Source organism: Rhinoderma darwinii, chromosome 4 (assembly GCF_050947455.1).
Source record: "Rhinoderma darwinii isolate aRhiDar2 chromosome 4, aRhiDar2.hap1, whole genome shotgun sequence".
Lineage (NCBI taxonomy): Eukaryota > Metazoa > Chordata > Amphibia > Anura > Rhinodermatidae > Rhinoderma > Rhinoderma darwinii.
In genome coordinates, this window is record NC_134690.1 from 364,371,112 (window position 1) to 364,393,346 (window position 22,235).

General features: G+C 39.0%; 1 protein-coding gene across 5 annotated transcripts in view; it reads left to right on the top strand.

Annotated features, from left to right (window-relative positions):
- PLCB4 (phospholipase C beta 4) overlaps window positions 1–22,235 on the top strand; it is a 263,547-nt gene that overhangs the window by 152,580 nt on the left and 88,732 nt on the right. For all 5 annotated transcript variants that reach the window (XM_075863064.1, XM_075863062.1, XM_075863065.1 and 2 more), the window contains 5 exons: window positions 5,558–5,637; window positions 13,499–13,552; window positions 15,737–15,818; window positions 17,634–17,734; window positions 19,317–19,374. In XM_075863064.1, coding sequence (XP_075719179.1) covers window positions 5,558–5,637; window positions 13,499–13,552; window positions 15,737–15,818; window positions 17,634–17,734; window positions 19,317–19,374 — 375 coding nt within the window. The remainder of the gene's footprint in view (window positions 1–5,557; window positions 5,638–13,498; window positions 13,553–15,736; window positions 15,819–17,633; window positions 17,735–19,316; window positions 19,375–22,235) is intronic.

The window sequence follows — 22,235 nt, forward strand, 5'->3', positions numbered from 1 at the left end:
TAGAAAACAGAAGTTCTGTGTGAATCTACCATAATATTGTAGAAGGAGAACTACAGTATATACATCTTTGGCAAGTGTGTTGAGACCTGCATGTACTCTGTTCAATAGGGTCTCACGGTATGTTTCGGGGTTCTCTTTCTCTTGTCAGGTGTGCCAGAGAATATGTTGCAATAGAACAATGGGACAATGTGGGTCTGTGATCGTTATTCAAATAATAATGGTCCCAAGTGGATAAGGAGGATTATGTTACCTTCTCGGATCACTTATTGCTCTCCTTATGTATGTTTGTGTACATTTTGCAGCGAATCTCTGTAGATACACTTCCTCATTACAGTTAATATGTTTACTGTGTTTTATTATATTGGTATTGATCCCTATGAAGGAAGAGATTGCAAATGAAACTCAATTCTTATTGATGAGATTATGTTAAGTATGAAACATTTAAAAGAGAAATAAGATGGACAGTAACACTGGGACCATTAGTTTCAATGCAATAAAAGCAGAATGTGTTTCATGGTTGTATAGGTTTTCTGTCTCTCTTTCCAAAATCCTACGGATTGTTTAATTGGTTTATTGAGTTGGCGCTATTGAGTGAACGTGTATGAGGGGCTTCACACGAGCCATTTTGATGTCGTTTTTTAAGCCACAGCCAGGAGTGGATTAAAAAAGTGGAAAAGTAGAATCTATCTTATATACTTCCCTTTACAATTTACACTTGATCTGGGATTCAAAAACATCATAAAAAATAGCATCAAAATAACACGTGGGAAACCGCCCTAAGGCCTCTTTCAGACGAGCGTATTTTGCATCCTTATTCCATCAGTTTTTTGCGGGTAATGTTGTTCAATGAGGCTATTCACATGCGTGTATAAAATACAGTACATGCGTATTTAAAAAATGCAGCATGCACTACTTTCATCTGTATTGCGTATGGAAATTAACCATTTAAGTCTATGGAGAGTGATTGAAATAGGGATGCACCCGTGTTTGGGCCATATATCATCCGTTTTTCAAAGTGACTGTCCTATGTCATTAAATTTTCTCCCTAGTAGACAGCCCTTCAGTTATACGGATCTGTAATACTGATGCAATACTGATGCAATATCATCTGTACTATTACAAATCCGTATTATGGACATTTACAAATATGCTCGTCTGAAAGAGGCCTAATGCTGGGTGTTCACTCTGTGATTTGATGGAAATCAACCTCGCGAGACGGTTATTATGATGATAGCAGTGAGCTGGTCTCAGCTGCAGAGTCCCCAAATAAATTTAATCAAATAGAATTAAATTAAAAAGGCGCATTTCTAGCCGTTCGTGCAAATCTATGTGCTAGCGTAGATTTGCGCTGTAATTTATTCTTCTTCATGTCCCTTGTAGCCCATCAGCAGGACCGGCCTTAGTTTTGTTGGTGCCCTGTGCCATACCTTCTATTGACGCCCCCCTTTCCACCATGTATGGTAACAAGTAATACAATGATGCACTGTACACGTGTAGAATTCTTTGAATTAAGACAGGAGTGGTGTAAAAAAATAAAATACATGTTTTCTGTGTATTTCTCTTCCATTACTGGTTTAATGTTAAAAAAAATAAATGCATCAAAAACTGCACTCTAAACTGCCCTGTGAGAACAAGGCTTTAAGGTCAGTGTATACTCATCTGCCAGTTTGTTTTAAGGCAGCTGCCATTACACTGTGTTTTTGTCTGGCATTTTAAACTATATTTTAAAAAAAACGCACGTAAAAACTCCTATAGTCCTAAAGAGAAGTCTATAAGAAAAATGCCTGAAATAGGCTGTGCTTTGTAAATAAAATAAAACTGCACTGAACCCAAAAACGACACAAAAGCGCGACAAAGCAAAACACTTTGTATGTAGCCTTTTTCAATAGCTCACATAGACTAAAAACTAACATCTGGCGGCAGCGTTTTTTTGACTTAAAAAAAAAATAAATGGTGTGAAAAACGCCAACGAAAACACCAGGAAAAACGTAGCATTTTTTTCTGGAGGTGTGAAACGACCAAGTCACATTTACCTCTCTTGCCTTTGTAAAATATTAACTTGCTAGCATTGCTCCAGAGTTTGCCTCTCTTGTATATCTGCATCGAACCTTGAGGAAGGTAAACAGCATCCCTGTATTCAGGGCTAGTATCAGGTCATCTGAGGTTAAATGCTGCAGTGCTCTTGTGCAGTCATCATGATGGGGATGTATTGTGATAGGCCGACCCTCAGGTATTGCGACAAGGCGTTATTCCACCTACTGCATAGCCCCCTTAATATGAATACAGCAGTTCTAGGCTGGCACTGCTTGTGTGATGGTGGGCATACAAATGTATCAGTGTAGGCTACTAGTAGCACAGCAAGGAAAATGTGCAGAAAATGTTCTTGGCTCATCATCACCCCCTACTGGCAGCACTAATTAACATTTGTCCACATGATTTCATTATATAAATACCAGATTAGTGTCAATAAGTGCATATATACAGATGAGAGAGTTCTTTGACGCCATTCATGCTGGTATAATGTGTCATGTTCTGTTTGACATAGGACTGCAGATAAGCCAGCTTAACTAAGTGATCAGACTGCACAAAAGAAACAGTAACATCTGTACAAGTCTACGTGTATGATCGCAGGGCAAGGCAGGAAAGCATGAATCAATAATACCCCAATGACCTGCTGAAAGCACAGGAAGAAAAAAGTCATTTTCCAGGGTCACAAATGAGACTACAATGTGTCCCCTGGGATTCTAAACCTGTTCTTTTAATTGATGTGGTTGCTTTGTTTTTTACTTTACTTTTTCTTTAGTTTTTAAGAAAACTTTGTCTTTTATGACATGCAGTATACACTATGTAAAAAATATCATTATGAAATGCTTTTCCACAAAAACATGTTATAAACTTGGGGGTCTCACAATGCAGAGATCTCGGGGTTCCCCATGTCTGCTTTCTCAGAATCAGAACGCCCTAGGGTAATACATGAGGTGATCGTATCCAGAAGTGTAAAGCTGAGTTCACACGTCCTGAATTTGTTGTAGATTTTTTAACGCAGATTTTATCCTTTGCAGTGCAAAGGGGGAGATCTGCATCAAATCCGTTACAAATCCGCGACAATTCCGTGATGTGTAAACTCAGTCTCAGGGCTCATTCAGACGAGCGTGTATCACGTCCATGTGACGGCCGTTAAAACAATTGTATTCCAATTGGGCCATTCACACGACCGTTGTTTCAACGGAGCGTGTGAAGGGTCTGTGAGAAAATAGGTCCTTTTTTTGCACTTTGCACATCCCACCATAGATTCTAGTCTATGGGGGATATGCGATAACGCGTCCCGCACGTGTGCACATCGGACATGAAAAACTGCAGTTTTACAGTTGTTTGAATGTAGTTTTAGGGTGCATTCACATGTACCGTATTTGCTGTGGAATTTTTTGGAGGGAGCTGCAGTGTCAAATCCGCAGGATTTTAATGTAAATTTACTTGCGGATTTACCCATGCAGTTTGGCAAAAACAAAATAAAAATGTATTCTCACCGTACAATCTTTTGTCGCTCCCTTGGTGACGTTAGTCTGGTCCCCGCTCGTCTCTGCATCCCGTCCTGCAGCGATGACATGTTGTCATATGTAACCGCTGTGCAGCCTGTGATCATTACTGGAGGCCAGGATACAGAGACCAAGGAGGCCAAGCTAGCGTAACCAGGGGAGTGGCAGGAGATTGAGAAGGTGAGTATAGTGGATATATATATATATATATATATATAGGTAGCTTGAGAAAGGTCGCTCACTTGAAGTGAATAAATCCACCCTGATTCATCTACTTTGAAGTCCTGGTGCCGTTACTTTGTTCTATGGTCATTTTGTGTATGTATATATATATATATATATATATATATATATATATATATATATATAAAACTATTTGTGGGATTTGTTTAAATCTCATCTACTATGCTGCTACTCAATTCCGCTGTAGATTTTCTTTACTCCAATTTCGTACGGAAATCTGCAGCATTTCTGCTACGTGAGAACAAAGTGTAAGGCCTCATGCACACAATCGTATTTTTGTGCTCCCGTAAATACGGGTCCTTGGTCACACGTATTCGACCCGTATTGCACCAGTATTTACGGACCCGTGCCCGTAAATACGGGTCCGGTGTCACCCGTATTCCACCCGTATTTACGGGCACGTTTTTGCTGCAAAATTGCACTGCACTAATCGGCAGCCCCTTCTCTCTATCAGTGCAGGATAGAGAGAAGGGACAGCCCTTTCCGCAGAAAAAGTAAAACAAATTCATACTTACCTGGCCGTTGTCTTGGTGATGCGTCCCTCTCTTGACATCCAGTCCGACCTCCCTGGATGACGCGGCAGTCCATGTGACCACTGCAGCCTGTGATTGGCTGCAGCGGTCACATGGGCTGAAACGTCATCCCAGGAGGCCGGACTGGAGGAAGAAGCAGGGAGTTCTGGGTAAGTATGAAAGTCTTTTTTTTTTTTACAGGTTTATCTATATTGTGATCGGAAGTCACTGTCCAGGGTGCTGAAACAGTTACGGCAGATCGTTTAACTCTTTCAGCACCCTGGACAGTGACTATCCCCTGACGTCGCCTAGCAACGCTCCCGTAATTACGGGTGCACACACGTAGTCACCCGTAATTACGGGAGCCCCATAGACTTCTATGGACCTGCCGTGCCGTAATTACGGCCTGAAATAGGACATGTTCTATATTTTTCAACGGCACGGGCACCTTCCCGTAAGCATACGGGGAGGTACCCATGGCCAATAGAAGTCCATGGGCCCGTAAAAACGTGCCGTAATTACGGGCGTTTTTACGTTCTTGTGCATGGGGCCTAACTTGTATATAGAGGATGGAGCGGATTCTCACACTGCTCTGGGCAAGCTTTAAGGATATCATGCCATGTAGGAAACGGTAGGGATGACTTTTATGATCACCATAATGGGATCCCAGCTAAGGCTAAGTTCACACCTGCGTCAGTGTTTTCTGTTATTCTGCTCCATCAGAGAAGCAGAACAAGGGAATATTTGAAGCAACGGTTCCATTGCACAATGGACATCGCCGACGGAAGTCATTGACTTTAATAGGTTCTGTCGGCTTTCTGTCGGGGTGACCATGATTTTTCCAGAGACAATAGCACATCATGCTGCACTATTGTCTCCGGTAATCTCGGCCGGATCTGCGACGGAGGCCAGTAATGGTGCCTCCAAGGCAGATGTGAACGAGGCCTAAGTTCAGACTGATTTATATACTTTAGTATATATTTGTAAACATTATAGTAATTTATCTTAAAGACTATTTAATGAAGAATATATAACTTCCATCAGTTGTTGGGGGAAGGCTGTGTGTGTGTGTTTGGTGTCAGAAACCAGGTGTCAATTGTCTTGATGCGACTTATTCTTGTTCTTCTTCTGTCTTGATATTTTTACAATATTAAGTGTAAAGAAAAGAGTTGTAATGGAGTTGGTGCAAGTCTTGCTATTGTTGCACTGCATGTCTTATATGGAGTGATTTTCCTTATTTGTACACTGTGTTTGTATGTCTTTCAGCAATGGGTAGAAGGGCTAAAATCTATCACGCATAACTTTAGAGCCAACAACGTCAGTCCAATGACTTGTCTCAAAAAACAGTAAGTGTCTTCCATGTGTCTGTTTGCTATTTGTTTTCTATATTATGTATGGTATTCATTTTGTTACAATTATGTATTTTGGCCAAGAGGAACCATTTTCTCTCAACTACAGTACCTCAGTAAGAAAGTTAGATAAGGCTACGTGGTCCCTCTTGGCTAATCAGATGAGGGGCCCTCAGTATTTGATCATAGTCCCTGCCACATTTTAGGGGCCTGGGAGGAAGTTAAGTTGGCCTCTGTCTTGTCGATAATATATATAAGTATAAACTGACAATAGTATATCTTATTCCATGTGGTTTGTGGACATTTTAATCTGAGTTCCCTAAATTTAGGAAACATAAATCACTCAAGTGGCTTGCTTGCCTTCTGTTACAGTGTGTCAAGAGTCTTCTCACATTTTTCTGCTTAGAAACTCTCAACAAGCTGCCGTTGATGGATATGTTGTTCTTATTATGTGTCCCTATTTAATACTTGGATAATAGTGCTCTACAGTATATTATCTACAGTATGTTGCTAATGTAAATGTACCCAACAGTGGCACCTACATAAAGTACAACCATCCCGCAAAAAAAAAAAAGCAGATGAAAATATATTATAGAAGTTATTCCTGCAGGATACAAATAGGCCTCTCCCCAAGGCCAAAATTGGCATGGTCCTTAAGGGCCTTATGGCAGGAGTCTTCTTTTGTGTGGCTTTTTTGCTCAGTGTCCTTTCTTGGTGCCGTGTGATCCATTTGTACATGGTGATTTCTAAGCCATCAGACCTGATGGAGCACTTTCCAGTAAGTAATAAATCTTGGCATTGCTTTACTCGCATTTTAATAATGGCAGCAATTTTATATACCAGTCCCCAGGTTTGTTTAAATGTTTATGCACATACAATCAATTTTCTAAACATTTTCAATGTCACTTTATACTATGAACACGTCTTACCATTGGATTCCATGTAAATGGCTCTTAACTAGTAAGGACCTTAACCTAATCCACTTTTGGCAAATGTTTTATTTACTCATTTATTTTATTTTTTTCTATTTTGAGTTTGTAACCAAGGATTAAAAGCCCACAGGAAGGTTTTTCTCATGCAGTACTCCATCTTTACTATATAACCATTGTGTGTGTGTGTGTGTGTGTGTGTGTGTGTGTGTGTGTGTGTGTGTGTGTGTGTGTGTGTGTGTGTGTGTGTGTGTGTGTGTGTGTGTGTGTGTGTGTGTGTGTGTGTATAAAATGTTATAGTCTTTCTGTTTGAATTTTGTGCTTATTTTTGCTTATAAAAATCATTATACAGTTTTTTTGCTTGTCTTAACTTTTGTGGGTTAAAAAGCAGCGATCATCAAACCGTTCACGCAGGGACATCTAATAGATCTCATATGGCAAGAATTGGTCAGCAGGATGGCAGAAAGTGTCCCCGCCTGTCTCCATGATCCTTACTACCCACTGGTTTAACCCTCTTTTGACATTCTGTAGATTAGGGAATATCTAACATTTTCGAACATTTTCTGTTGAGGCCTCACCAGCCAGAACATGGTGATGCCTGGGCCTTATCAGTGGTCGAAGTCCATAGCAAAATTAAAATATTGCTCAATTTATCTTTTATTTGTTTCCTGAACCTAGTATAATATTACAATAAGCATAACTAGGGTCAATCATGTTGCTAAACCAGAGATTGCTGCAGCCAGATGAAGTTCAGAGCCGGAAGACTGAGCACAACTCAACTGCGCCAATTTGGGGACGCCTCACCGTATGAGCAGAATTGATTTAGGTATCCCCATTTAAAGGGCACCGGTCTCCTTACAGATACACTTTAAGTAGATTAAAATACTACTAATAATATTAAGTTTAATTTTTAGATGTATCAGGATGTTATTTCCAAAATGTCCGCTTTCTCATACAGTATACAGTCTTTTATAATGGGGTTGTTTAAGGATGATTAACCAGGGAAAGACAGGCAGCCATTATCTCAAGCTGTGCTACCTTACAAATTTTCCTAAAATGTTTAGCCCTCAAATTCCATGTATATAGGTGTACTTTAGGCAACTTAAAGATATTCCTATGTCCTTCCATGGGCCGTACAAACATTTTCATTTGTGAAAAAAGTGGATTTGCCCCTATGTTTGTATGATGCAGTATAGGCTCATAAATACCCTGTCCTTTTTTGTTTATCTGGTTCATCAAGGACTCCTATCTGGAGTCTGATATCCTGGAACTGTCTGACAACTGACAGACGCTATTGATGTAAACACCGCGCTGCACAGTCACAGTGCAAATTCGTTGTTTGCGTTTGAGGGTAAGAAAGCCCCAACCGCATAATAACAGCTGATTACAATGAGGCTGGTGGAAGGAATATCAGTAGGGTGTATAACACTGGAGAGCCTACCCAAGAATTGGATGTAAAGCCCCCATTATTGGTTTCCCACACATAATGTGCGGACAGGCTCCACTGCTACATCATGATAAATATTCCAATTTAGCAAATTGTTTAATTTAACATTATATTAAAAATATATTGGAGAAGTGTGCAGCAGAAGAAGACAAATCATCAAAGGCTCTGTTCCCGTTTTTTCCTTTTTCTTGACATATGTGCCAAAGGTAAAGCTCCAACATATGCAATTGTATGGCATAAGGTTGCATACATCCTTCTAAGCCACCGAAGCAAAAATTTTAAATAAGTGTATGAATTTTTGTATTTTTTTTTCACAGTGGCTAACTGTATATGAAACCGCAACAGTCTGTCCTTCTCTATAGGTGAAAAAAATGGTACACCAATCTATTCCTGCCCAGCTGGCTCTTTTGGCATCTTTCATGCCCCTAGAGATCTATGGACCCTTTATTTCCAGGCACATACACTGACTCTAAACATTGAACGTAATGTGAACATAGCCAAACAACATGAAATAATATATTTTTTATTCTGAATATTAGATAAATGAGCTAACTAAATACACAAGTTCAGTGTGTTAATTTGAGAATTAAAGGTCTTAAAAATTGTGCACAGATGGTTTAACTGCAATAAGATTTATCACTTACTAATGTACTGTCTGTAGCTGTGAGGTCTCTGCAAGCCAGTCTCACGTGCAGTCACATGACCATTATTCCTGGTGTTTATCTACTGCTTGAGTGACATCTCATACACTTAACACGTGGTTATCTCCCCTCACCCCCTTCCTGTATTGCTGAACATCACAAATCACATGCCTCCTATCTTGACTTTTGTCCCGCTCCATCCCTGTCTCTGGAGGGATCGTGTTTCACATGCTGGACAGCAGATTGTTTGCAGTCTAGCAGCAGAGTTGTGTCTCAGTAGCAGACAGTGAGTGATTACAGCACTACATATCACTTTGCAATAAAGGGGCATGCAGGCAGCTGTAAATATAGGCCATGTTTGTGAGAAGAGGGAGGAATCATGGGAAATGCAGTCCTTTACATGGAAATCCCGCCCACAGCAAGCCCTAGCAAAATGAAAACAACAGTGCTGCAAAGAGCTATGCAACATAATGAAAAGGAAAAATAACTACTTCTGAGCTATGGTGGCATCATCTGGTGACAATTCAGACATATATAGGTACTTTTCTGTGTTTTTCATAAGCTCGGAAAAACACTCTAAATGTAGAAATAATAATGAAAATAATGAAACAGTTGCAAACAATCAGTATTAAAGTAACATTATTATATGTAAATATGCAGATCCAGATCAAACATGCCAGTCAGAAACACAACATCATAGGCACAGGTTAAACTCTATCCGTTTATGGCCTTAAGTTCAGTGTGCACCCATTTGCCGAATTCACTTGTATTAGAAAGCATATACGATTTTCAATACAGCTGTTTATATAGCAAATATATGCTACATAGGCCACTCTTTTGGCATACATTTGGTCAATATAAACCTATGGATAAATCACAAGAGATTTTTGGATACTTTTTCCCTATCCAAAATTGTACTGCTGACATAACTTATAAACGGGATGTGAATAGAGCCTTAGGGAGTAAATTCCTATTTGGATCTATGTAGAGAGATTAAGGTCGTAAGGTTATAAATAATTGTTTTGACAACGGTATTAGAACAATGGACACCTATATATTGGACCATTTTACGTTATTTTGCCTCATTTAGTGGTTAATGTAGGGCAGTCCTGGTAGACCATATTTGTCTTGATGCAAATTATTTATCTTGATTTTGTTTTTTCCATTGTTCACTTATCAGAATACTTATGTCTAAAGGTAATGTTCACTATAGTGGCCGGCTTTATTAAACTTTATGACGAGAATGAAAAAAAAAAAAGGTAAGAGAGACAGAAGGAGAAAAATGGAGGGGCATCAACAATAAATCGGGAGAGATAGAAACCCATAAAACTGTAGTATCTTAATATAACACTTATTCTAATTATTAGAAAAATAGAAGAGAGGTACTCAAGAGCTACAGGAATAGGCCACAAGGGAAGGACGAGGGGTAGGATGAGTAGGCGGTCGCCTGCCGTACCATTTAATTGGAGATTGAGGTTTATTTCCTTTTTTTTTCTTTCTTTAATTCATTGATTTAACTTTACATTTTTACCAGTCAGTGTTACCTGTATCAATAAGAACACTAGGTATTGTGGGGAGAGGTGCAGCAGGGAACAATTAAATGATTGTCAATTTAACAGCTATGATGCTAAACGTTTAGGGACCAAGGATGATGGGTGCATTATATAAGCACCACCTTGGGTACCTCTACAAGTGTTATCTTAACTTTAACCTTGTGATTTTATTAAACTTTTTATCTTTAGGATTATATGATTAATATGAAAAGATTATTATTCCATTTATATGCTTTCGCAAACTTTTGTATGACCGTAAAAGAGTTTTCCTGGCAAAGCTCTTAATCAATGTGTACTAAAATGCCTTTTGTTTAAATTCACTGGAAGATCTCTGCTTGCTCTACAGACTGATAAATTTTATTAAATTAATTTCATATGGTACTGTGTAAAAAATTTAGGCAGTTGTGGAAAAATACTGCAAAGTAAGAATGCTTTCAAAAATAAAAGTGTTAATAGTTTATTTTTATCAATTAACAAAATACAAAGTGAATGAACAGAAGGGAAATCTAAATCAAATCAATATTTGGTGTGACCACCCTCTGCCTTTAAAACAGCATAAATTCTACTAGGTACACATACGTACAAGTTATGGATTTTGTAGTGTTATAGTCAGGTGTATGATTAACCAGTTATACCAAACAGCTGATAATGATGATCATTTTCATATGTAGGTTGAAACGCAGTCATTAACTGTAACAGAAACAGCTGGGAGGCTTAAAACTAGGTGAGGAACAGCCAAACGCTGCTACAATGGTGAGGTTGTGGAAGACAGTTTCATGTCACAGGTCCATCATGGCAAGACTGAGCACAGCAACAAGACACAAGGTAGTTATACTGCATCAGCAAGGTCTCTCCCAGGCAAATGTCAAACCAGACTGTGGTTTTACGATGTGCTGTTCAAGCTCTTTTGAAGAAGCACAAAGAAGCAAGCAATGTTCAGGACCATATACGCAGTGGTCGGCCAAGGAAACAGTGCAGCAGATCAAAGACACATGCTTACTTTCTTTCCTTCAAAATCGTAAAATGTCCAGCAGTGCCATCAACTCAGAACTGGCTACTGGCAGAAACCAGTGGGACCCAGGTACATACATCTACTGTTCAGAGAAGTCTGGCCAGAAGTGGTCTTCATGGAAGAATTGCGGCCAATTAGCCATACTTACTACGTGGAAACAAGGCCAAGAAACTCAACTATACACAAAAATATGGGAACTGGGGTGCAGCAAATTGCAGCAGCTGCTCTGAACTGATGAGTCAAAATTTTAAATATTTGGCTGCAGCAGAAGGCAGTTTATTCCCCGAAGGGTTGGAGAGCGGTAGAATAATAAGTGTCTGCAGGCAACAGTAAAGCATGGGGAGGGTTCTTGCAAGTTTGGGGCAGCATTTCAGCAAATGGAGGTGGGGATTTGATCAGGATTATTGGTGTCCTCAATGCTGAGAAATAGAGGCAGATACCTATCTATCATGCAATACCATCAGGTGGGCGTCTGATTGGCTCCAAATTTATTCTGCAGCAGGGCAACGACCCCAAACATACAGCCTATGTCATTAAGAACTTTCTTCAGCATAGAGAAGAACAAGGAGCGCTTGAAATGATGATATGGCCCCCACAGAGCCCTGATCTCAACATCATCGAGTCTGTTTGGGATTACATGAAAAGAACACAAGGATTTGAGGAAGCCTACATTCACAGAACATCTGTGGTCAGTTCTTCAAGATGTTTGGAACAATCTCACTGCAGAGTTCCTTCAAAAAGCTGTGTGCAAGTGTACCTAGAAGAATTGAAGCTGTTTTGAAGGTAAAGGGCGGTCACACCAAATATTGATTTTATATAGATTTCTATTCTGTTCATTCACTTTGTATTTTGTTAATTGATAAAAAAACTATTAACACTTCTATTTTTGAAAGCATTCTTTCTTTGCAGCATTTTTCCACAACTGCCTAAAACATTTGCACAGTACTTTACTGATGTAAACAGATGTGACTTTTTCAATGGCTTTTGTTGTGTGATATCACGCTGCAGCAAGTTATCGGTGTCCAGATGAACTTGGTTACATCTGTATATTAAAAGGGTTTCTAGGACTTTAATATTGATGGCCTATCCTTAGGATAGCCAATAAATATCAGATGGGTGTTGGCACTCCCCTCGATCAGATGACTAAAAGGGTTTGTGGCGCTTGCATAACTCCGTACATTTTGTAGTGGCTGTGACGGGGATTGAAGCTCAATCCCATACACTTGAATGGGACTGAATAGCAGTGAGCTGAAAAAACAGGCACAGCCATTACAAAATGTACATAGCTGTCCCTGGTAAATAATAAAGGGGACGCGATGTTCGCAGGAGAGCCGCGTTCTTTTCATTAAGCTGATCGGTTGGGGTGCTGGGAGTCAGTCCCCCACCAAGCTGATACTGATGGCCTGTATTAAGGATAGGCCATCGATATTAAAAGTCCTAGAAAACTCCTTTAAGGTGTTGCTCACAGGGGATTGCCCAGACTGGATACATTTGGGAGAATTTACTAAGACCAGATTCACACGAACGAGTGCAAACAGCAGTTTTTCACGTCCGAGTTGCACACGTGCCGATCCCGTTGTCACGGATGCCCATAGAATTGAGTCTATCGAGGGGTCCATGAAAACGGAAGAAAATAGAACATGTTCTATTTTTCAACAGGAACTTCACACGGTCCATTGAAACAATGGCCGTGTGAACGGCCCCATTGAAATACATGTGTCCGTGTGACGGCCGTTGTTTTAACGGCCGTCACACAGAAGTATACTACGGTTATCTGAATTCGGCCTAAGACTTGTGTTTCATATGCTAGTCTTAGATTGAAGCCTGCAGAAAGCCTCTTAATAAATTTTTCACATATTCGGCTGTTCATCTCGTAGCTGGTGTAGATTTCCGTTATAATTTATGTTCTCTTCTGATGTAAATTATAGTAAATCTTTTGGCTGTGGGTAACCCCGCCCAACCTGCTAAGCGCCACCTACTTTTTTTTTAAGTACCCTGAGAATCGTTATATGACAAAGTCACAAAATATCAAGCAAATATGGCGTGCACCATAATTTGCGTCTTTTTCTCACCAGAAAATTGGCGTATAGCTGTTCATTCATTCCAATGAAATAATATGGATGAAAAAAAAGTGTGCCACCACTTTTTAATAGTAAAAAAGAGGCACAAAATTGGGGCAGGCAGATATTTTCAAGCTCATCTATGAAATTCTAATGGTTACCTCAAATATCTACATTATATTTAATAGATCTCTGACAACTCTTTGTGTATTTCAGCTGGATGAAACTCACATTTCTCACAAATATAAATGGAAAAATCCCAGTCCGAAGGTAAGGAGTTACAGTACTGAAATAAAGGAAAGAACAGTGTGCTTGTCAGTTACTATACACTCAGTTGGAACAATAGTAGTGTCATTTATAAATTTTTGTTGTATTTGAACAATAGTAGTGTCATTTATTCATTTTTGTTGTATTGGTCATAAGTAATAATATATGCTTTATCAGTTACCCTTTCAATAAATCCTAATATAAGGTTGCACAGAGCCTGTACGGGGGCATACAGACTCCCTGTGGCCTGATACTACTCTATGATGCCTCTGTACAGCTATGGAGGTATTCTCCTCTAGAAGCATGAATTATTTTTTTGGGGCTATCATATGAATGCAACAAAAAACCTCTGTATGCTTTCGAATGAATTTGGAGTCATATGGAGGTAGAGAATGGACCCACAGATTTTTATAGGTACTGTATTACAGCTCGGTACAAGAATAAGCAATCCTGTAATATAATGTTACCACTGTAAATACTCTGTTTAGCTTTGGAAAGCCAGATAGTACAGAGCTGTAACTAGGCTTTCCTTTATCCGGAGCAAAGGTTCCGTTTTCTGCCCCATCCCTCTATTTAAATATTATAGCCAAGACAAAACGGCTTGTTTGCACCCCCATAGCACCGACCACCCGAGGCATATGACCCAGTAGACCACCATTAGCTTCTTCCATGGAAAATAATATGAAATTTTGAAGAAAAGGTCCTGTTCCCAATAATTGCCTTGCATATCTATGCAAATTGCTGCATGTTCCTCTTGCATTTTAAAATCAGATCTCTCCTGAAGCTATACAGGGCACTTCCAATAATAGCATAATAATAGGGAACTGCTGTCTGTAAACTGGGTGAAGATTGTGTCCAGATCAAACTTTTTTCCTTTGTTAAGTTCATAGATATGACTATTTGTTGGGGAGTTTCATGAAGACAGCAGAAACATTGACTATGTGAGAGGCAAGGAGCCAGGCATTGTATGGAGGGTTGGAGACGTGACAGAGCTGTTGGTTCTGGGTCATTTGCTTGACAGGCAGTTTCTCTGGAAAACATACTCCTGAGAGCTGACGTCCTCTTATAACTCAATTGTGGACTAAATACATGCTCAGTATCTCATAGGTCGCTGATGTATGACGGCTGAAAGTAATTGAGTATTTTGCCTCAGCCGACCGTGCACACTTGAATGTATAGCACAAAATAGTTTAATATTGGTGTATTAATTAAGGTTTAGATTTGTTAATTTCTTACTGTTATCTTATCAAAAACAAAAATGATTCATTTTCTGATCTCCCCTCCACCCAATTATTTCCATTCATTTTTAAATTATAAAATAACATCTTAACATAACAGATCAATTTTTTTTACGTTAGTACTATAATTGTGCAGTTATGTGACATTACAATATTGCCTATCATTAAAAATACGTTTTATGACAATATAAAAATTTTCTATTTTTCCGGAAACAGCGCTGCCCTTGGCCATGGGCTTTGTCTGGTATTGCAGCTCAGACACAATTAACGTGAAATGGGCTGAACGCCAACAACTAACACAGCTCATGGACAGGAGTTTTTGTTAAAAATAGGAGACTTTTTTTTATATTCTCATAAACCCTCTAAGGTGTAGGTTGCCTTCTGCATAAATAGAAGGGATCTGGTGTAAAGATATTATGGGATTTATCGAGCAGACATATTCTCTTTGCTGATTGATATCTCTGTTTGAGGACAATACATGTATTTCTCTTTGCTCTTGGATGGATAATTCTCCCGGAAACTGAATAATAGTTTAATAATAGTTTTGGTGGATATTAATTACCAGAAATAAGAGAAAGTTAATTTGCCTGTACATAGTCATTTGTTGATTGAACAGCTCTCCAATGCATCTTGATAGGCCAGGCATGAGTCCCCCACACCACCTCATTATTCACTACACTTCTCCTCCAAGAGACCCTCTCTTATATTCATGATAAATCATAAGGAACAAGCTTGGTTATTGCCAACAAAAATGATACCACCAAATCTCCTAAACATCATGAAGTGATGATCCCATTGATGGAGTGAGGTTAGCCCATATAATCCTTATAGTTGGTGGTTTTGTTTTTTTTACATCTCTTGGTCAATGTTCCTAGGTAAAGCCTAACAATCTAGTGATGTCTGGATATGTTAATATTATTAACCATCGATGTGTTAATTTATCTCGCAGTATTACAAGAACATTTGCATCTGGAAAAACAGAAAAAGTGATCTTTCAAGTTCTTAAGGAGTTAGGTCTTCCAAGCGGAAAGGTATTTATTAACGGTTATTGTATTTTTCTGCATTTGAATTCAGCCTTAGAGCTAGAAATATTTTAATATATTTGGTTCTTCTTAACCCAGTCTTCTCGTTTATCATGACCTTTCTCTCATCAGAGTGTGACCACTGACCGAATAGATGTCACTTGGTCAATTTAAGATAATGTGAGGACAATATAGTGGGCCCACTCATGACCACACACTTGCTGGTAATGTCCTCAAATTTGCCACATTTTTATTTTACTTTGCCTAACATGATGATATTCTGGATTTAAGGCTTCTTAGTAAAATGTATTGTATTTACATTAAGAGCCAAACAATAGTATTGCCTTTAACAACATGTATGGACAATAGAAAATGACTTGTTAGGAGATATATTGCATTAAATAATACCGGTATTCCACCAAAATATTTTTTTTTTACTTCTACCTTCAACAAATTCTTTGTCTGGTTTTAAACCTGCATTGGTAAAACTACTATATAATACCAGGTCATAGGACCAACAGATATAGTAATTAATCTAAAGTACTTTATGTATGAGATTTCCATAGAATTACCTTTAAAATACCAAAAAATCTGAATTATTACCATACATGACCCTTTCTGACATTTTGTCGTTGGTGAAAATCACATTTTTCATACATAAAATATTACATTTCTTGATTGTGTGGTATGGTTGAATTGTAACATGTCAACATCTATCTTGTTCTCTGTTCACACCGATGTCATGGTTTCTTCAGGTTTCCATTGCCCCTGATGGCAGAATAGCTTAGCTTAGTCTAACGGACCCTTTGCCAGTTAGCAGGAGTATTTTAAGAAGGATCCCTTATATTTCTCATGGATTCTGTAAAACGTAACATGAAACCAGTGTGAACAGAGCCTACCAGTTGCGACAATTTCGGCTATCACTAATTAGTGGTATAGGAAAATTGTCACAAGTAAATGGGCCTTCGATGACTACTTTTACAATTTGGAAGCAAAAAAAGGAAGAAATCCTCATCATTCACATTTTACAGGTATTAGATATCCCTCTTGTTGTTGAAAAATATCTAACATAACGTAGATGCATCAGTTTCCTCTGGAGACAAATTGCTTATCCTTCCTTATATCTGTCTACCGGAGGATGCAGATGGCCTACATTAACTCTTTTTGGTGGTCTTCACACAGTTATTTCTGGAGTGTGCTACATCCAAATAAATGGATCGATTCAGAGGAAAGTTTGAAAAAACCCTATATTTCAAAAAAAAAAAAAAAAAGGAGCGGAAACCATTATGCCCTGTTCACATCATGCTATAGCCTTCTGTTTGACGGAAACGCCCAAAAAAGATTCTGACAGATGGCTGCGATGTATTATACTGTATACAGGCATACAGTGGGCTACGTGTAGGCCTAAATAAATTTTTGGCCTCCATCTGGCTAATGAAGTCCTATGGATATGCTCAGTGTGTATGCCGGGATTCTCCCAGCGTACACGATAAGTGTACATCAGAAACGTGATATGAACAGGGTGAGGAAAAAGATAGGAATATCCTTCAGTGAGACATTACTCTGTAGTTACAGTATCTGTGATGGGTTAGGTGCCCGCTTTTGGAGTCGATTAATGTAACAGGGACCAGAACCATGGCCTTGTGAATACGACTTGTTAATACGGCCGTAGAAAGTGTGTGTGTATATATATATATATATATATATATATATATATATATATATATATATATATATATAGATATATAGTAATTTGGTGCCTTTGTCGACAATTTCTGGACTCAGACACAGTAGTAAATCTGTCCCTCTCTTTTTATCTTGCAGAATGATGAAATCGAGTCCCCTGCTTTTACATTTGAGAAGTTCTATGAACTTACACAAAAGATTTGCCCCAGAACTGACATAGAAGAGCTTTTTAAAAGAATGTAAGTTGAAATATTTTACTTTATAGTTGATTTCTTATGTAACTGGTTTATATTCTGTGATACATACTTTTCTAGATAAACATTTCTCATTACCCTGTATTTTAATGTTTAATTTTTTTTTAATAGTATTAGAATGTGCGACCATTAAATGCAGCATGCTACAGATGTACTTGACACTTGTTTTGGTCTGGCTGTTACTAACTATCTACGGATTAACTGGCTTGGTTAGATATTAACAAACCTTGTAAACTAATATAAAGAGCAAATTAATAGACTATGTTTGCTGAAGCACATTCATGTTAACTTTGCTTTTAAAGTTGTTGGTGTTTTTTAAGTATTGTAACATATATTTATTAAAAGAGACCAACCAGAAAATCTATGTTAAAGCCCCTTTAGCATGTTTTAAAAATGACTTAAAATATTATAATGGTAAAGAAATTACAAGCTACCTGTTAGAAGAGCCTGTGGGGGCAATTTATTAAGACTGGTGCTTCAGACGCCAGTCTCAATAGTAAGAAAAGTTGGAGTAAAATGCGACACATTTATTAAGAAGCGAAAGCATCTTTCAGTCAGGCCGTGCTCCACTATTGTATGCCGTGCGCCATACATTCACCCCACATTGCCCATAAAATAATAAAAACACATATACTCACCTCACCGCTCCTAATCTTCCTCCTCCGGTCCCTTCCTCCTCTTAGCGTGGCTTATACAAGGTCCTGATGCCGAGCAGCGTCTTATATGCCTTATATGCGCCTTATATGTGACAAAGCACTTCAATGTCGCATACAACGTCCTAACGCTGCCTGGCATCAGTACTTTGTATGAGCCGCGCTGGAGTGATGAGGGAGCATAAGGAAAGAAGAGGTAAGGTATGTATTATTTTTTTTTTATTTAACCGTCCAATAAGGGGGCAGGGGTTAGTTTGATCCGGAGGGGGGCAAGGTCGGAGGCCCAGCACAAGCCTCTACCTTTCTACGCCTTACAGAGTAAAATCTATGCCAGCAAGGTGCGGGCATAGATTTCTGCTATAATTTCTGCCAGTTTGGCATAAATTATAATACATTTGTCGGGCCGCAGTGGTCACACCCTTCTTCACCTGTAGACGCGCCCCTTCCACAAAAGAGGCGAGGGTGGCACGAAAAGGCCAAAGGTCGCATTTTGCACTGCAAATTGCAACTTTTGGGCTTTTTTGAGACTTTTCTATGCAAGAAAACTGGCGTAGAAAGGTGAAAACTTTTTCTCTCATGTGGTCTGGCAACTCAATGTGGGAACTTATCACAATCCAACTTTCCTTGTTTTATCACAGAGTTCAGATAAAACACAGGCAGGGAAGCTCTTCTCATAGGCAGTCTGTGATTTAAGCTTATGATAATTTGACACAGGGAAAAAAAATCTTTTATGTAGTTTGTCTGGTTGTTCTCCTTCAAGTTACAATCACAGTTTATTCAGAATACGTTGTAAGACTATTGGTTTAGCACTTTTTCTGAATTCTGTTACATCAGTATGTCATTAGATTTTTATATATAAAATTACATATCTATGTTCTATGGAAACTTACTTACTCTAATAAATTTCTTTTCAGCAATGGAGACAAATCTGATTATTTAACGGTAGACCAATTAGTGAGCTTTCTAAATGAAGTAAGCTTTTTCATACATTAACTTCTATGAAAGTCTGTCTGCCGTGGCTTGCCTCTTACAACCCCCCATTGCATGTGTCATCCAATCAACTGGCCTTTTTTTCTGGTCCACTGACCTTCTTTCCTTTTAGGACAAGAGTAGGCAATCTTATACGTTCCCAACCGTTGCTGAATCACATGTCCCATTGTTATTTGCCCATCACTAACTGACAATGATGGGAGATGTAGTTTAACAACCACTGAAGATTGCCTAGCCTTGTTCCGTGTAAACCTCTAAGTGCAACTGTTAAGCTGCTTCCCCATTTTTCCCTGTTGCCTCTTACATGTTTGCTTCCCTAGTGGCTTTTGTAATGATGCCCTATGTGTGCTAATGTGCTTCTCTTGTTGGGTGATTATTTATTGTAGAAATGTTTTATTCTTTTTTGTATTTCTGGTATCTTAAAAGTTTTGGATCCTATAACGAGTTATATATATCAGCTCTGTTGATATTATTATGTAATCGTATAATAATATTATATCTTCATAGTAACATACTGCACAATTTGATGAACAGAAATGTTGAATATAATATTGTTGGTAGGTTCTGTTACTTTGGCACACATTAGGATGTGCTGTGAGAGGCTGCAGACTGTGCCTTGTGCAGCAGCATGCAGCATGTCAGAGAAACCAGTCCATTTCAAGCCGGGGCAGAGATGACTGTATGGCATTTGCCTTACATATTTAGTACAGTTGAAGAAAGACACATGTCCATCAAGTTCAACCAAGGGATAGGAATAGGGAAGGTAAAAATTTTCTACACATAGGAGCTAATATTTTTTTGTTCTAGGAAACTATCTAACCCTTTTTTTGCAGTCATCTACTGTCCCTGCTTTGAGCAGCTCCTGCAGTGACTACTCCATAGATTCACAGTTCTTACAGTAAAGAAGGCTTGTCACCTCTGCAGGTTGAACCTTTCTTTTTCCAGACGGAGGGAGTGCCCCCTTGTTTTTTGAGGGGATTTTACATGGAACAGGATTTCACCATATTTTTTGCATGTGCCATTAATATATTTATATAAGTTAATCATGTCCCCCCTTAGTCGTCTTTTTTCAAGGCTAAATAGGTTTAATTATTTTCATCTTTCCTCATAACTTAGATTCTCCATGCCCCTTATTAGCTTCGTTGCTCTTCTTTGTATTTTTTCCAACTCCAGGGCATCCTTTCTATGAACTGGAGCCCAGAACTGAACTGCATATTCTAGATGAGGCCTCACTAATGCTTTGTAAAGTGGTAATATTATATCCCTGTCCCACGAGTCCATGCCTCTTTTAATACACGACAATATCTTGCTGGCCTTTCAAGCAGCTGATTGACATTGCATGCTGTTATTTAGTTGATGATTTACAAGTACACCCAGATCCTTCTCAACAAGTGACTCCCCCAGTATAGCTTGCCCTAGGACATATGATGCATGCAGGTTGTTGGTACCCAGATGCATAACTTTACATTTATCTACATTAAAATTAATTTGCCAACTGGATGCCCAAACACTTTGTTTGTTTAAATACGCTTGCAATTCACGAACATAGACTGAACAATATTACATCTCTTGGTGTCATCTGAAAAAACAGAAATAGTGCTATTAATCCCATCCTCTATATCATTAATAAATAAGTTGAATAATAGTGGTCCCAGTACTGAACCCTGGGGTACACCACTTATAACCGGGGACCATTCAGAGTAGGAATCATTGACCACAACTCTCTGGATACGGTCCTTGAGCCAATTCTCAATCCAATTACAAACTATACTTTCTAAACCTATAGTCCTTAATTTAGCCTTTAGACGTCTATGAGTGACAGTGTCAAATGCCTTTGCAAAGTCCAAAAACACTAAATCCACAGCGGCCCCTCTGTCTAGGCTTCTGCTCACCTCTTCATAAAAACAGATCAGGTTGGTTTGACAACTTCTGTCCTTAGTAAAACCGTGCTGGTTGTCACTTATGATACTATTTTTGTCACATAATCCTGTATATAGCCCCTCAAACATTTCCCCCACGATGGATGTTAAGCTTACTGGTCTATAATTACCCGAGGAAGACCTAGAGCCCATTTTGAAAATAGGCACAACATTTGCCCTGCACCAGTCCCTACATCATCTACAGGAAACAGAGAGAAGCCTGGAGGAGGTTTAGAGACAACAACAGAACACATACAGGGCTATATAGATGTGCAGTTGTCATCCACTGCATTCTTTTTTTTTTGTCACTGCACCACATCCACGTAGGAAAGACCTGAGGCTTTGGTACTTATATGATATACATTGGTGACCCCTGAAAACTGTATTTGGCTTCTCAGTTCTACAGTGTAAATGAATTAAAAGGAATAGCACAAACTGTTTTAAGTAGGAACCTTAAGTGGAAACTTTCAGAAAGACCAGTTGTAAGACATCTTAGAAGCCCTCAAAGAGAAGACATTCCCTACTTGGTGTTGTGCGGTGTATATTTAGGGCGGATTTACACGAACGTGTGCGTTTTGCGCGTGCAAAAAATGTGGCGTTTTGCGTGCGCAAAAGGCACTTAACAGCACGTGGTGCTTTTCTGTTTTCATTCATACTTTTTACTGCTGTTGCGCGAATCACGCACGTCCCACGGAAGTGCTTCCGTGTGGTGCGTGTGATTTTCACGCACCCATTGACTTTAATGGGTGCGTGATGCGCGAGAAACGCAGAAATATAAGACATGTCGTGAGTTTAACTCAGCGGACACCCGCTGCGCAAAAATCACAGACTGTCTGCACGGCCCCATAGACTAATATAGGTCCGTGCGAGGCGCGTGAAAATCACGCGCATTGCACGGACGTATATCACGTTCGTGTAAATCCG